The sequence below is a fragment of the Eubalaena glacialis genome, chromosome 11 (assembly GCF_028564815.1).
Source record: "Eubalaena glacialis isolate mEubGla1 chromosome 11, mEubGla1.1.hap2.+ XY, whole genome shotgun sequence".
Lineage (NCBI taxonomy): Eukaryota > Metazoa > Chordata > Mammalia > Artiodactyla > Balaenidae > Eubalaena > Eubalaena glacialis.
This window is the reverse complement of record NC_083726.1, coordinates 109,429,370-109,443,736: the sequence shown is the minus strand read 5'-3', so window position 1 is coordinate 109,443,736 and position 14,367 is coordinate 109,429,370. Positions and strand designations below refer to the sequence as shown.

Below are 14,367 nucleotides of genomic sequence, written 5' to 3'. Positions count from 1 at the left end.
AGAGGAAACTAACTTTCAAAATATATTTTGTCTAACCTAGTATATCCAACATATGATCATTTCCACATGAAGTCAACATAAAAAATTATTAATAGATATTTTACATTCTGTGTTTCAGCTGCATTGCAAATCTTTGAAACTCAAAGTATGTATTTTATACTTAAAGGAGTTTGGACTAGTTACATTTCACGGGCTCCAGTAGTCACATGTGGCCAGTGGCTACTGTGTTTATATAGGTATAAAAGGTGGGGGGAAATGGGGAATAAAGAGATTTTGAACAGGAGTCCAGGGAAATTGTGTGGGGAAATAAAACTAGGAATAAATGAGACAATGTTGCTGACCAGGGCTGAAAGGGAGCCGGGTGGATGGGTAGGAGGGAGGATGGGGAGGGGATGGGGACTCAGAATAAATTTCATTCTGTGTTTCACTGGTCAGTATTTTTAAATAGATGACATAGGGTTAAAAATTAACATTGATAGCAGCTCTGCTGGGGATATAAAGTCACAACTTGTAACCTGAAAGAAATATAAAGGTAAGCAGTTTTACTGGTCATCTTGATGATCGTGAGGAACTTAGACTCAGGTGAACTTTGGGTTTGATGGTCCAGAGTCTCTTTATTCCCTTATCATCTCCTTAAAGTCTCTGAGAGAATTTCTCCCCCTGAATCATTCCAGTGTCTTCATCAAGTTAAAACAATCACCCTAAATAACAGAATGAGGAGAGGTAGGTGGGAAACAATAAGGCAGAATGATGATACATGTACTGTCTTCGGGACAGAAGTGTGGCGAGGCCTAGGAGAAAAGTGGAGTTGGGACTGGTCAGTGTGGAGGATAGTCTGAGAAACTGGCCATAGGGCCCTTGACTGGAGCCTGAGATGCCTGCCTGCTTAGAAACCATCTCAGTGAATTCAGTTTCAAGGGAGAGTGAAGAGGAAGGGAGAGTTAAAAAGAGATTTCTCCTCCAGAGAGTCAAATGTCAGAAGGACTCAAGACAATTTCAAGGTATACTCATTTCCACTGAATTTTTAAAAAAAATTTTTTATTGATGTCTAGTTGATTTACAGTGTTGTGTTAGTTTCAGGTGTACAGCAAAGTGATTCAGTTTTATATATATATGTAATTTGTATATATATAAATTCTTTTTCAGATTCTTTTCCCTTATAGGTTATTACAAAATATTTATAGTTCTCTGTGCTATGCAATATGTCCTTGTTGGTTATTTATTTTATATATAGTAGTGTGTATATGTTAGTCCCAAACTCCTAATTTATCCCCAACCCCTTTACCCTCCACCGAATTTTCAATTGAGTGATAATTTTTAAAAGGTTGTAAGAAACAGAAACAGACTCACAGACATAGAGATCAGATTTGTGGTTGCCAAGGAGAGGGGGGAGGGAGAGGGATGGACTGGGAGTTTGGGGTTGGTAGATGCAAACTATTACATTTAGAATGCATAAACAACAAGGTCCTACTGTAGAGCACAGGGAACTATATCTAATCTCCTGCGATGAACCATAATGGAAAAGAATATAAAAAAAGAATGTCTGTATGTGTATAACTGAGTCACTTTGCTGCACAGCAGAGATTGGCCTGACATAGTAAATCAACTACACTTCAATAAAAAAAAATTTTTTTAAATAAAAGGTTGCAAGGATGGATTTTAGTAGACTTTATGTTACAAGGATTATAAAAGAATAAAACTTAGAGATCTTCAAGAAATGGTGTCAGCTGTCTATTCTCTCTGGCTCCGAGGCAGTGGTGGCCTTTGTCTCCTCCCACCCACCCCATGGTTCTCGCAGACCTCCAACTGGAGGAAGAGTCATCAGGGCTCTTGGTACCATCCAACATTTGACAAGCGGAAGGATGCTCCATGAAGTACTGACCTGGGCTCCAGAATGACGAAAGGAGCCTCTCCTTACGGAGAGATGCAGGGATTGGGCCAAGGCTAAACTCCTCTAACTTCTATGTTGTTGATGACTTCTTTTTCTCTTCCTTAGTTAATAGGGAAAGGGAATTTGGAGATGGAGGGGCAGAAACACCTGAAGTCTAAGAGGAAAGGTGAGTGTTCATGCATCTCTTGGAAGACTTAAACTTTACATTTCCAAGAAATAGTTCTTATACTAGAAGCAAGAGTAAGAGCAATGAGAACAGACCATAACAGCAACCACAGAAGAATAGGGTAGTGCGAAGCAACCCGCACCATGAGGCCTGCAGCTGGCTCAGGAAGAAATGCAAACACAGGGTTGGATGTCATTGGTAGGTGAGTGTGTACTCCCATTCCTGAATATCCCCTCTTCCCTTTCAGGACTGAAAGGCTCCTTCTCCCTCTCATTGACCTTCAACTCCAGACTAGCCCCTGATCCTTCCCTGGTGATGTATGCCATTTTTCCCGGTGGAGGTGTTATAGCAGACAGAATTTGGTTCTCAGTGGAGATGTGCTTTGACAATCAGGTAAAATGGCAGTTGAAGAGGGTGAAGGAAATGTCTGGACATAGAGAGAGAGCCTGTGTATGCTGGGGTTGGAGATAAGGCAGGGGCGGGGAAAGAAGGAGTTAATATTGAAGCTGGATATCATGTTCTCTATCTTTCGCATGGTTTGTTGAACTCTCTAGCTCTCCCGCTTCTTTTAAAAGGTCATGCTGGGAAGTCACATGTTCTGTATAGCTATTCCACAAATTCTCTTTCTTTCTACTTTCTGTCTTTGAAACTTTCTACATTATTCTACCGTGCTGCTTAGTTTTTCCAATTGTATTACAAGACACTGTTTCTAAAGGGCAATACTTTACAAAGAAAAATCAGTATAAAAATGAAGGAGTGGGCTGGGGACCGTACTTAGGGCATATGGGTGATGACTGTTTCTCCTCCTCTCCAGGCTGACCTGATCCCCACATTATCCTTTTCTCTTCCCCAGGTTTCCCTTGGCTTCTCACCTTCCCAGCAGCTTCCAGGAGCAGATGTGGACCTGCAGCTGCAGGCAGCTCCCCAGTCCCTGTGTGCGATCCGGGCCGTGGATGAGAGCGTCTTGCTGCTTAGACCAGGGAGCGAGCTGAGCAACAGCTCCGTGAGTGGTCTGCTGATGTGGTGGCAAGAGGGAGTCAACAGAGAAGACAGACTGACCGCATAAGAATTAAGAGATGGATTCCAGGCAGTGGGAAAGAGAGTCTCAGGGAAATATTGCATCTCCACAAGGTGGTAGCAAAGCTGGTGTGGAAATGAAGGTAGAAATGATGATATGGGGACTTCCCTGGCAGTCCAGTGGTTAGGACTCTGTGTTTTCACTGCCGTGGGCCCGGGTTCAATCCCTGGTCAGGGAACTAAGATCCCGCAAGCCATGCGGCATGGCCAAAGGAAAAAAAAAAAAAAAAGAGAAAGAAATGATGATATGAGAAAGACACAGTTAATACGGTCACAGCGGTCAGTATTGGGAAAGATGAAATAGGAGATAAGGGTGACAGATTATGAAAAAAGATGAACTAGAGGAAGGGGTTATGATGGAAGAAATTCTGGAATAATGACGAGAAATAATACAAGAGCAGTAAACTGTGCCACCAGAATCAGAATCTGAGAGAAGTTTCTCAACTGATTTCACTATGTCAATATTTTGTTTTCTTAAGAAAAAAAAAATTTATTTCCTTTTCTGTCTTTTCTCAGGTCTATAACATGTTCCCATTCTGGTACGGTCACTACCCCTATCAGGTGGATGAATATGATGAGTGTCCAGGGTCTGGCCCATGGGACTTTCCCCAGCCCCTCATTGAGGCAGTGCCCGAGGAGCGTTGGCGCAGGCGTTCTACCAGATGGAGGCCTTGGTTCTCTGAAAGCACAGATGTTTTCAGTTTTTTCAAGGTAGATGTTCTTACCCATTTTGTTCTCATAGAAACAATTGTGGTGGGAGGGGGAAAGGAAAGCTCACATCTAATAAAGCGGGCAGAGTCATATGGGCACTGGCAGGGGCAAAATCTTGAAAGAAACTCCTGACGGGTAAGGCAGCCTCACTTGGTCCTCATGCTTGTAGAAGTCACCTACTGTCTGAGGCTATACACTAGTCCTCTCTCTGGGGTCTCCAAACATTGACTTCCATGGGACCAGCCAAGAAGGAAAATGAAGAAAGGTAGACCAGAAGTCTCTATTATGAAAGATACTGCACCTATTTTATCCACAGAAGTTTGGGATGGTTTGGCCCACATCTGACCGGGAGGTCTCCGAGGTCAGGAAGTGGGTCTTGTTCATCTTTGTATTCTCTATAATGCCTGATCCTTCATAATGCTCAATATATTTTTGTTGAATTGATTGAGCTGATATGGTCTCTGCCCTTAGAAAGTTCAGTCCAAATCAAATAATAAGGATACAGTGACTAATATTTGGAAGAAGTATTAAACATATTGAACGATGAAATAAGTGGAATACTACTATTCAGCCAAAAAAAGAATAAAATCTTGCCATTTGCAACAACCTGGATGGACCTTGAGGGCATTATGCTAAGTGAAGTAAGTCAGACAGAGAAAGACAAATATCGTATGATCTCACTTATGTGTGGAATCTAACAACAACAACAACAACAGCAACGAAACAAGCTCATAGATACAGAGAATAGATGGGTAGTTGCTAGAGGTGGGAGGTGGAGGGGGGTAAAATGGGTGAAGGTAGTCAAAAGGTACAAACTTCCAGTTATAAAATCCATAAGTCTTGGGAATGTAATGTACAGCATAGTGACTATAGTTAGTGATACTGTATAGCATACTTGAAAGTTGCTAGAGAATAGATCTTAAAAGTTCTCATCACAAGAAGAAAATTTTTTGTAATTATATATGGTAATGGATGTTAACTAGACTTATTGTGGTGATCATTTTGCAAAAACGTATGTATATGTGTGTATATACATATGCATAATACATCTATCTATCTATCTATATATAAACACAATGAGATAAGTTTAATTGAAAAGCTTTCACACTAGCTGGAATAGAAGTGAACCAATCTTGGTGGCTGAGTATTGGTCTCACAATTAATAGGCAGTGAATGTGTTGGTTTAACCCTTTGAGGGTGAAATTTCTAGGCTGTAGCCCTTGTAGTAAGGGAGAGGACCCCCTTAACTCTTCATTCTCTGGTTCCTTTGGTGCCTATCAGGAGGTGGGCCTGAAAATACTGTCCAACGCCAAAGTCAAGAAGCCAATAGAGTGCAGTTACGAAATTTCAGAATACAGCACTGCAATGGGAGGTAAGCTGCCTCTGTGGCTTGCAGATTCACTGAGATATTTAGCATCATGGAACTCTGAAAGCTCCCTCTTTGCCTCCTATTCTTGCACTGAGCCAGTAGCCAGAATGATAATGGATTGTGGGTTATAGATGAAGGCAGTTTCCCTAGGATCTCACTCTCTCTCTGTCTCTGGGGAGGGCTTTTGAAGCCTGAAGCCCTTATCTACTCATTCCCTGGCCAGACGTCTGTGTCTGTCATTTCCCCTGATAGTCTCATGACCAGTCAGTTCCTCAGTGGTCCTTCCTCCTCATCTCTCTCTTTTTTTCAAAAAAACTAATTAATTTATTTATCTTTTTATTTTTGGCTGCGTTGGGTCTTCATTGCTGCTCATGGGCTTTCTCTATTTGCGGCGAGCGGGGGCTACTCTTCGTTGAGGTGGCTTCTCTTGTTGCGGAGCATGGGCTCTAGGCGTGCAGGCTCCATTAGTTGTGGCACGAGGGCTCCGTAGTTGTGGCACGAGGGCTCCGTAGTTGTGGCTCTCGGGCTCTAGAGCGCAGGCTCACTAGTTGTCCTCATCTCAGACTGGATGTTCTCTGCTTCCCTCTGAATTTCTTGCTGGTTTTCTCTCCACTTCAGTTTATCACATGACATGAGTCTTCTGCTTTTTCCCTTGTTCTTGGTCTCCTTAGAAATCTATGACACTCCTGAAGTGACTTTCATGAGAACTTCAATTGAGCCAGAGGATTCTCAGGTTCGCCAGTACTTCCCGGAGACTTGGCTCTGGGATCTGTTTCCTGTTGGGTAAGTGATGCCTAAAAGGTATAACAAAATTATATATACAGTGTAGATTCAGCAGAGAACTCAGACTCAGATAATTTCTAATGAACCTAAGTCTCAAGCCAAGAAGGTTTAATGGGGATATGAGCACGTGTTTCTTTCCCTGGATTCTTAAACAGTTGTATACAATCACTCAAAACAAATTCACACGTCTTCACATTTGCTCAGTGCAGACAGTGCATGCTCACTGCAGGGCCACGCAAACGGAAAGGCACATCTTGACATGAGTTTGGTTCTTGCCCACTGCTTACCCACTCGTTTTGACAAACCCTAAGAAGGCATATTCTCACCGATTCAGAGGGCACTGGGCTCTCTTACAGATATGTTTGCACACAGATGCCCACCCACACATACTCCCTCTCCTCACATCCTCAGACACCCCCCCTTCTCCCATACTTGTACATCCTCACTCGAAGATTCACACTCTGAGATTCATGTGGGCCACCATTTCGATTGCCTTTTTGCTTTTTCCCCCACGCACAACAGCAACGAAATATTCACTTCTGCAGACAGATTTGTAGCTTAATTCCCAAATGCCTTTCTCCTGCTGTCTGCTTCACCTGGGTTCTTGTATTCTCACAGTAACTCAGGGAAGGAGTCTGTCCACGTCACAGTTCCTGATACCATCACCACATGGAAGGCCATGACTTTTTGCACTTCCCAGTCCAGAGGCTTTGGTCTTTCACCCACTGTTGGACTGACTGCCTTCAAGCCATTCTTTGTTGATCTGACTCTCCCTTACTCGGTAGTTCGTGGAGAATCCTTTCGTCTTACTGCCACCATCTTCAATTATCTGAAGGAGTGCATCAGGGTAAGAGCTGGGGATGCAAGAAGCAGGTGTCAGTCCCTAAACTGGAAGCATACCAATTTTCCCCGAGAAAGAAATGAGATGTCGGTGTCTCTGCCCCCATATTTTCCTAAACCTCTGTGTATTGTCTCCTTTACTCCGACCCTTTATCACTCAAATATCCTCTTCAGGTTCAGACTAAGCTGGCTAAATCAGAGGAGTACCAGGTGGAACCAGGGACAGACTCTCAGGCCTCCAGCTGTCTCTGTGCTGATGAATCAAAATCCTATCACTGGAATATCACAGCTGTCAAACTGGGTAAGAGAAGGAAGTGGCAGATGGGCAAGGAAAGCACAGAGACTGAGAACTCTACCCTTTCCTCTACTGTATTTGCTTTGTTTTCTCTTTCCTCTTTGTATTTGCCTCTATTTTTCTCCCTCCTAATTCTATGTTATAAAAAAATAAGCGAATATTCTTTGATAGATGACCAAAACATTATCCACACTGGACTATTTTGAGAGTGAAAGAGGGAGATTTTAATATTTACACCAGGACAAGAGATATGTTACTAGTCAAATACTTACTATGGGCCAGGCACTGTCCTAACTGTTTTACATGAATTAACTCATTTAATCATCACAATAATCCTATGAGATGTCATTTGCTCTTGGATTAAGTCCTTGCAACTCAAAGTACAGTCTTTGGGTGTATTAGTTATCTACTGCTGCTTAACAAATTACCCTAAAATTTAGCAGCTTAAAAGAACAAACATTTATTATCACACAGTTTCTGTGGGTCAGTAATTTGTGCAGTGTAGCTGGATGCCTCTTGCCCAAGGTCTCTCATGAAGTTCAGCCAGGGCTGTGTTCTCATCCAAAGACTTGCCCAGGAGAGAACCCACGTCCAAGCTCATTCCAAAGCCTTTGATCCTCATGGACTGTTAGACTGAAGGCTGCAGTTCTTGGCCTCAGGTGTTGGCTAGTGGCCTCCTTCAGTTTCCCATCACATGAATCTCCCCACTGGGCTGCCTCATGACATGACAGCTGGCTTCCTCCAGAGTTCGTGGCTTGAGAGGAAGAGTGCACCTGAGACAGAAGCTGCAGTGTTTTTTATAACCTAAGCTCAGCCGTGACATCTCATTGCTTCTGCCCTAGCCTCTCCATTAGAAGCGAATCACTAAATCCAGCCCACAGGCAAGAAGAGGGGATTACACAACAGTGTAAATATCAGGAGGCAGGGATCACTGGGGTCCCTTAGAGGCCACCTACCGCAGAATGTGGGCTCCACCTCAGATCTACTGAAATAGAGTTTGTATTGTAACAGAAAAGAGCCGCAGGTGATTTGTATGCCATTAAGTTTAAGAAGCACTAATCTAGAGGGGAAGAGACCTCATTGGTACCTCTGCCAATAGGGCTGATGTCTTCCTTTTGCCGTCTTTCTTCTCAGGTCATGTAAACTTCACTGTGAGCACTAAGATTCTGGACAGCAATGAACTCTGTGGGGACCAGAAGGGGTTTGTTCCAGAAAAGGGCCAGAGTGACACACTCATCAAACCAGTTCTGGTCAAGGTGAGTTTTCTGCAGGCCTAGCTTCAGAGGTAGAGGCAGCAACCAAGCCAGGGATGTTCAGTGTGTGTCTAACCACGTCAGTGTCTTGCAGCAGTCTTACTCCAACTCCAATCAGGCAGCTCACCTTTATCCTTCCCTGACCCCCTTCTGCCCTTAACTACTTGCTTAACCCATACTGATGGTCTATGGAAGTACCTAATACAGTAGCTGTTACTTTGTAGACACTCAATGAATGTTAGGTTCTCCTAAGAAAATCCCTAATGTCATCATTCGCTGCTTCCTGTCATCATGAACCCCATTGTCAATCCTGTCTCTTAGAAGTTTCCTAAACTTATCCTTAGCTCTAGCCCAGAAAGAATTTTACTGAGAGGCCCCTCCCTGGGTTGAAATGGAGTCCTTCTGAATGTCAAAGAGAAGCTCTGTTCTCTCCAGTTCTGAGTGAAGCCCTGGAGCACAGGCAGGGCCTCTTCTCCCCATTTCCCTTCCCCTTCCTATTCCTTCAGTGCCACCTGCCCTGATACTCATCTATGTTTTTTCACCCATCCTTGTCTCTCTCCATGTCAGCCGGAAGGAGTCCTTGTGGAGAAGACACACAGCTCACTGCTGTGCTCCAAAGGTGGGTGAACACAGAGAGGGGTTGGTGTGAGAATTCCCTTAGCAACAGGAGATCTTCTTAGGCAAAAGGAGGAATATACAGGACAAGAAGAAATAGGAGAGTCTAGGGGTGCCATTCCCAATGGGGCCAAGTAGCTGAAAGGCAGGATGAAGAAGAGAAAATGTACAGCACAATTATGGCTCTCGCTGGAATTTATTTTCAGCAAAGACCACTGTGAATAGGGTAAAAAAATCTACCTCCAACCCACGGAAAGCACTGGGTACAGAAAACCCTGGATTATGGCATAGTTTTTCTGTGGTTTGGGCGTGAGAACCCCCACTATTTCCACCTTTTATTGTTTTACCTTTTCTCTGCCCCTCATAGGAAAAGTGGCTTCAGAATCCATCTCCCTGGAGGTCCCTGTGGATGTTGTTCCTGATTCAGCCAAGGCTTATGTTACTGTTCTGGGTAAGCAACCAGAGATTCTTGGCTCCAGAAGGAAAAATGGGGCCAGAGGCTGCCAAGGTGTGGCATGGGTTGAGGCCTATGGCCCTATCTGGAGGAAGGTATGGTAGATTAGAAGTGATGAAGGAAGAAGAGCTTATTTTACAAAGTGGGCAAATACAGCCTGTGCAGTGCAGATGGGATTAGACAGATGTATACTCTGGTTAAAAACAGAAAAGAGTCTGGGCAGGAGGAAGTTAAAGGTCGTTGAAGCTTGATATGTATTTAGGTTTAGGTCTATAAATTGGGTGGAGGGGAGACGAAATGTTTGCAGGAACCATTTAAAAATGAGGACTTCATATATTTGAATACAGTTTTGGGAAGATTCAACCATATTTACATAGGACATGCCACTTCTTTAGGCAAGGAGAGGGAGCAAATAGAAAAACATGAGCTTGAAAGTTGTATCGAACTGGCTTAGGATCCCAGTTCTGCCATTTAATAGCCATGTGACCTTGGATAAGTTAATGAACAATTCGATCCTTCTTTTCCCTTCTGTAAGACAGTGATAATAACCTACCTTTCAGGATTGGTGTAAAGATTAAATATAATAAATTTCCCAGCACAATATCTAGCCCATAGTAGAAGGCCTATACATGTTAGGTTCTTTCTGTACTCTAACCCCCTACCCAGATCCCTTCCAGGTTAAAATGTCTCCATTTTGGCTGTATTTGATTCATACCTCTGGAATAGCACTCACCTCACTGTATTATAGCTCACTGTCTCTGTGTGTCTTCCACACTGCATTGAGGGATCCCTGAGGACAAGGGCCATGTCTTTTTCATTTTTGTTCTTAGTACAGTTCCTGCAGTTGACTTTCAGTACATATTTGCACATTTGAATTGAACTCAGTGACTAAAATGCAGATGTTCATGAGTCACTTATGTCAGGCTTACTGGCTTGTGAAGTATATGGAGGGGTCAAGAGACATAACGAGGAAAAGCGTATCAGGAGTGTGTGTGTGCTTGGGAGAGACTTGGTGATTTGGAGGGTGATGTATTTATATGCAGTGGAGGCACTTAGAGATTGAGGCTAAGCATTGCAGGTTTTATTACAAACCTCATCAGCTTCTTGAAAGCCATGAACGCCCTCAGGTGGCCTACATACCTCTCTGTGTACTCCAGCACCTTGTACATACCCGATATTATATATGTTATACTTGCTTATAATAAATTAGCATTGCAATGTATTGTAACTGTTTGCCCCCCCTGACTATGGGCTCTTCGAGGTGGAGACTCTTGCCCCCCAGGTCACAGAGTAGAGACTCCCTAAATGATAGTGAATACGTGTTTGTTAAATGTATGATAATAACTCTTAAGGGTTCCTTCTTCTGCCACCACCTTCCTTCCCTCTCCTTTTGGATCCCAGGGGACATCATGGGCACAGCCCTGAAGAACCTAGACAGTCTGGTGCAGATGCCACGTGGCTGTGGGGAGCAGAACATGGTCTTGTTCGCTCCCATCATTTACGTCTTCCAATACCTGCAGACGACAGGGATGCTGACTGAGGAAATCGAGTCTCGAGCAGTGGGTTTCCTGGAGCTGGGTGAGTTGGTGTTCACTCTTGGACACCTTGTCTAGCGCCTATGATCGGTGATAAGACTCAGGGAAGTTCAGCCCCTGAAGTGTCCCTCATCCTTGAAGGCCATGGGGGTGTTTTTTGAAGTTATCACTGTCATCTAAAACCACATCTGGCTTCCCAGGGTACCAGAGGGAGCTGATGTACAAACACAGCACCGGCTCCTACAGTGCCTTTGGGGAGGACGATGAAAGTGGAAACACATGGTAATGTTGCCCAGTTCCCCATGAGTTCTGTACCCCAGAGCATAATTCCTGAACCCTCTGGAATTATTCCTCTACCTCTCCCCTTAACCCCATTCCTTCTTGCTTTCTATCCTCTACCACTTTAATACTGTTTATTTCAGCTTCATGTATGGTCAAGCCCCTTACCCTTCTCTCTGACCTTGTACCTCCCAGCTCTTGTCCCCATGAATGCCAATTAATGCCTCCCTTTTCCAAGCTTCCTATGGCATTATGTTTCCTCAACTCCCCTTCTGGAACCATTCAACAGAATAAACTGTAGAACTATTGCACCCTCCCCTGGAAATCCACCGTCATGCCACATTTCCCTCTTTACCCATACAGGCTGACAGCCTTTGTCACCAAATGCTTTGGCCAGGCTCAGGAACTCATCTTCATTGATGACAACAACATCCAGGATGCTCTCAGGTGGATGGCAGGAAACCAGCTCTCCAATGGCTGCTATGCCAACGTGGGAGAGCTCTTGCACACAGCTATGAAGGTGCGGACCTGCCCAGGGGCCCACAGCCCACTACTGTGTCTGGGAGGAACTCGCACCTCTGAGTGAGCAGAATCAAGAGAGCACCGGCCTGAGAGTCGGTTCTTCAGGTCTCAGGCCTGGCTCTGGGTGACCTTGGTCAATATTCTTAACCCGTCTGAGCATTCAGCTTCCACATCTGTAAAATGAGAATATGTACTAGAATATGGTTCTCAAAGTATGGTCCCTAGATCAGCAGCATCGGCACCACCTGAGAACTTGTTTGAAATGCAAATTCCAGGGACTTCCCTGGTGGTCCAAGTGTTTAAGACTTCGCCTTCCAATGCAGCGGGTATGGGTTCTATCCCTGGTCGGGGACCTAAGATCCCACATGCCTTGCGGCTAAAAAAACAAAACATAAAACAGAAGCAATATTGTAACAAATTCAATAAAGACTTTAAAAATCTTTTTTAAAAAAATCAAAAAAATCTTAAAAAAAAAAAAGAAATACAAATTCCAGCTCTCACCCCAGACCTACTCTGAGGAACTCTGGGAGTAAGGGCAGCAATTGTGTTTTAACAAGCCCTCTGGGTGACCCTGATACTTGCTAAAGTTTGAGAACCACTGGACTAGAAGATCTCTGAGCCTTTTCCTATTTCCCTAAGTCTGAAGCAAAGCCATTTCCTCTGGTGGGGACTCCTAGACAGCTCAGTGTCTTTTGTAAGGGGTTTACTCTCTGGCAGGCACTAAGTACTCTATCTGATATTAATATTTAATGTTTACAACAAATCAACATGCTAAGCACTGGCATATCATTATTAATTCCATTTTACAGATGAAGAAACTAGGTGCAGGGGTTAAGTAAATTGCCTGAGGTGAATGCTAGTGGGCGGCAGGACTATAATTTGAACCACAGCACTTGGACTCCAGAGGCACTGTTCTCGCCCATTCACTGCACTGCCTGACCTTTCCCAACACAGGGCAAGGTGTCGGGGTTCGGGCAGCTTGTTCAATTCAGAACAGACCGAGTGAGAGAAAGACTGTACCAACTTTCCTAGAGGAATCATTATTGCTATTCCAGGACCTGGATTAAAAATCTTGAGCACTGGGCCTTCCCTGGAGGTCCAGTGGTTAGGACTCTGCGCTTCCACTGCAGGGGGCATGGGTTCAATCCCTGGTCTGGGAACTAAGATCCCGCATGCCGTGCGTTGCAGCCGAAAAAAAAAAAAAATTCAATTAAAAAAAAATCTTGAGCATTGAAAACCAAATCTCTATATGATTCATTAGTGTTCCTTATGCAGGATCTTCCCAGTGTCCCCCATATGGGGGAGTAGTACAAGCCAGGACGTGACTAGAACAAGATCCTAGAGGTTTTTCTTCCTCCTGTCTTACCAGAGCCAGCCAGTCTCTCAAGAAACCCATCATTTATGTTGTCAAGCTTGGTGGTTCGGTCCTTACCGGGAGCTCCAGAGTTAAACCCAGCTTATTAGTTGTGTATTTTTTTTAAAAATAAATTTATTTATTTTATTATTTTATTTTGTTGACTGCGTTGGGTCTTCGTTGCTGCGCGCGGGCTTTTCTCTAGTTGTGGCGAGCGGGGGCTGCTCTTTGTTGTGGTGTGCAGGCTTCTCGTTGCGGTGGCTTCTCTTGTTGCGGAGCACGGGCTCTAAGGTGCATGGCTTCAGTAGTTGTGGCTCGTGGGCTCAGTAGTTGTGGCTCGCGGGCTCTAGAGTGCAGGCTCAGTAGTTGTGGCGCACGGGCTTATGTTGCTCCGCGACATGTGGGATCTTCCCGGACCAGGGCTTGAACCCTTGTCCCCTGCATTGGCAGGCGGATTCTTAACCACTGTGCCACCAGGGAGGCCCACAGTTGTGTACTCTTGAACAAACTATTTAACCATTTTAAGTGTTTGTACTCTTATCTATAGAACAAAGATAGTAATTTAGATTACATATATTTTTAAAAAATTGCTAATATCCTTCTGTGAAAGGCATTAATCAGAGAAGGTGTTACCTATTCTCCTCTGGAGAAGAAGCTGGGCTTTATGCCACTCGAGGGGAACGTCCATTTGGGGGAGGCTCAGATTCAGTAAAAAATCTGAGAATAAGAGATTTTCTCCTTATCCCAACTCCCCCCACCCCACTTTTTAAAAAACCTGTTATCCTTCCTAACACCTTATCTTGGGTTTCCTAAATACCCACTCAGAGCTGAAGACCTCATGTTACTTCTTGCAGGTTACTGTATAAGGCTGTGCAGTTATTGAAGTCCAGCCAGTTTTCCCCTCCACTGTGTGTCCTGGAGGCTTGGGGCTGTGGTCAGCCTGTGGAAAGGAGCGCTTTTTTTTTTTTTTTTTTAATATTTATTTATTTATTTGCCTGTGCCGGGTCTTAGTTACGGCACTCAGGATCTTTGTTGCCGCGTGCGGCATCTTTAGTTGAGGCATGAGGGATCCAGTTCCCTGACCAGGGATGGAACCTGGGCCCCCTGCGTTGGGAGCTCGGAGTCTTAACCACTGGACCACCAGGGAGGTCCCAGGAGCGCTTTTTAAAAAATAATAATAATAATTCATCCGTTCAGAGGGGACACATTTTTGCAATGTGCAT

General features: G+C 44.2%; 1 protein-coding gene across 1 annotated transcript in view; it reads left to right on the top strand.

The window, feature by feature from the left end:
• The window catches only part of A2ML1 (alpha-2-macroglobulin like 1), a 41,835-nt gene that overhangs the window by 15,634 nt on the left and 11,834 nt on the right, over nucleotides 1-14,367 (top strand). Inside the window, exons 13-26 of the mRNA XM_061204729.1 lie at nucleotides 1,997-2,057; nucleotides 2,305-2,450; nucleotides 2,911-3,060; nucleotides 3,651-3,845; nucleotides 5,127-5,217; nucleotides 5,886-5,997; nucleotides 6,616-6,844; nucleotides 7,012-7,138; nucleotides 8,267-8,388; nucleotides 8,953-9,004; nucleotides 9,368-9,451; nucleotides 10,856-11,032; nucleotides 11,190-11,271; nucleotides 11,632-11,788. Coding sequence (XP_061060712.1) covers nucleotides 1,997-2,057; nucleotides 2,305-2,450; nucleotides 2,911-3,060; nucleotides 3,651-3,845; nucleotides 5,127-5,217; nucleotides 5,886-5,997; nucleotides 6,616-6,844; nucleotides 7,012-7,138; nucleotides 8,267-8,388; nucleotides 8,953-9,004; nucleotides 9,368-9,451; nucleotides 10,856-11,032; nucleotides 11,190-11,271; nucleotides 11,632-11,788 — 1,785 coding nt within the window. The remainder of the gene's footprint in view (nucleotides 1-1,996; nucleotides 2,058-2,304; nucleotides 2,451-2,910; nucleotides 3,061-3,650; nucleotides 3,846-5,126; nucleotides 5,218-5,885; nucleotides 5,998-6,615; nucleotides 6,845-7,011; nucleotides 7,139-8,266; nucleotides 8,389-8,952; nucleotides 9,005-9,367; nucleotides 9,452-10,855; nucleotides 11,033-11,189; nucleotides 11,272-11,631; nucleotides 11,789-14,367) is intronic.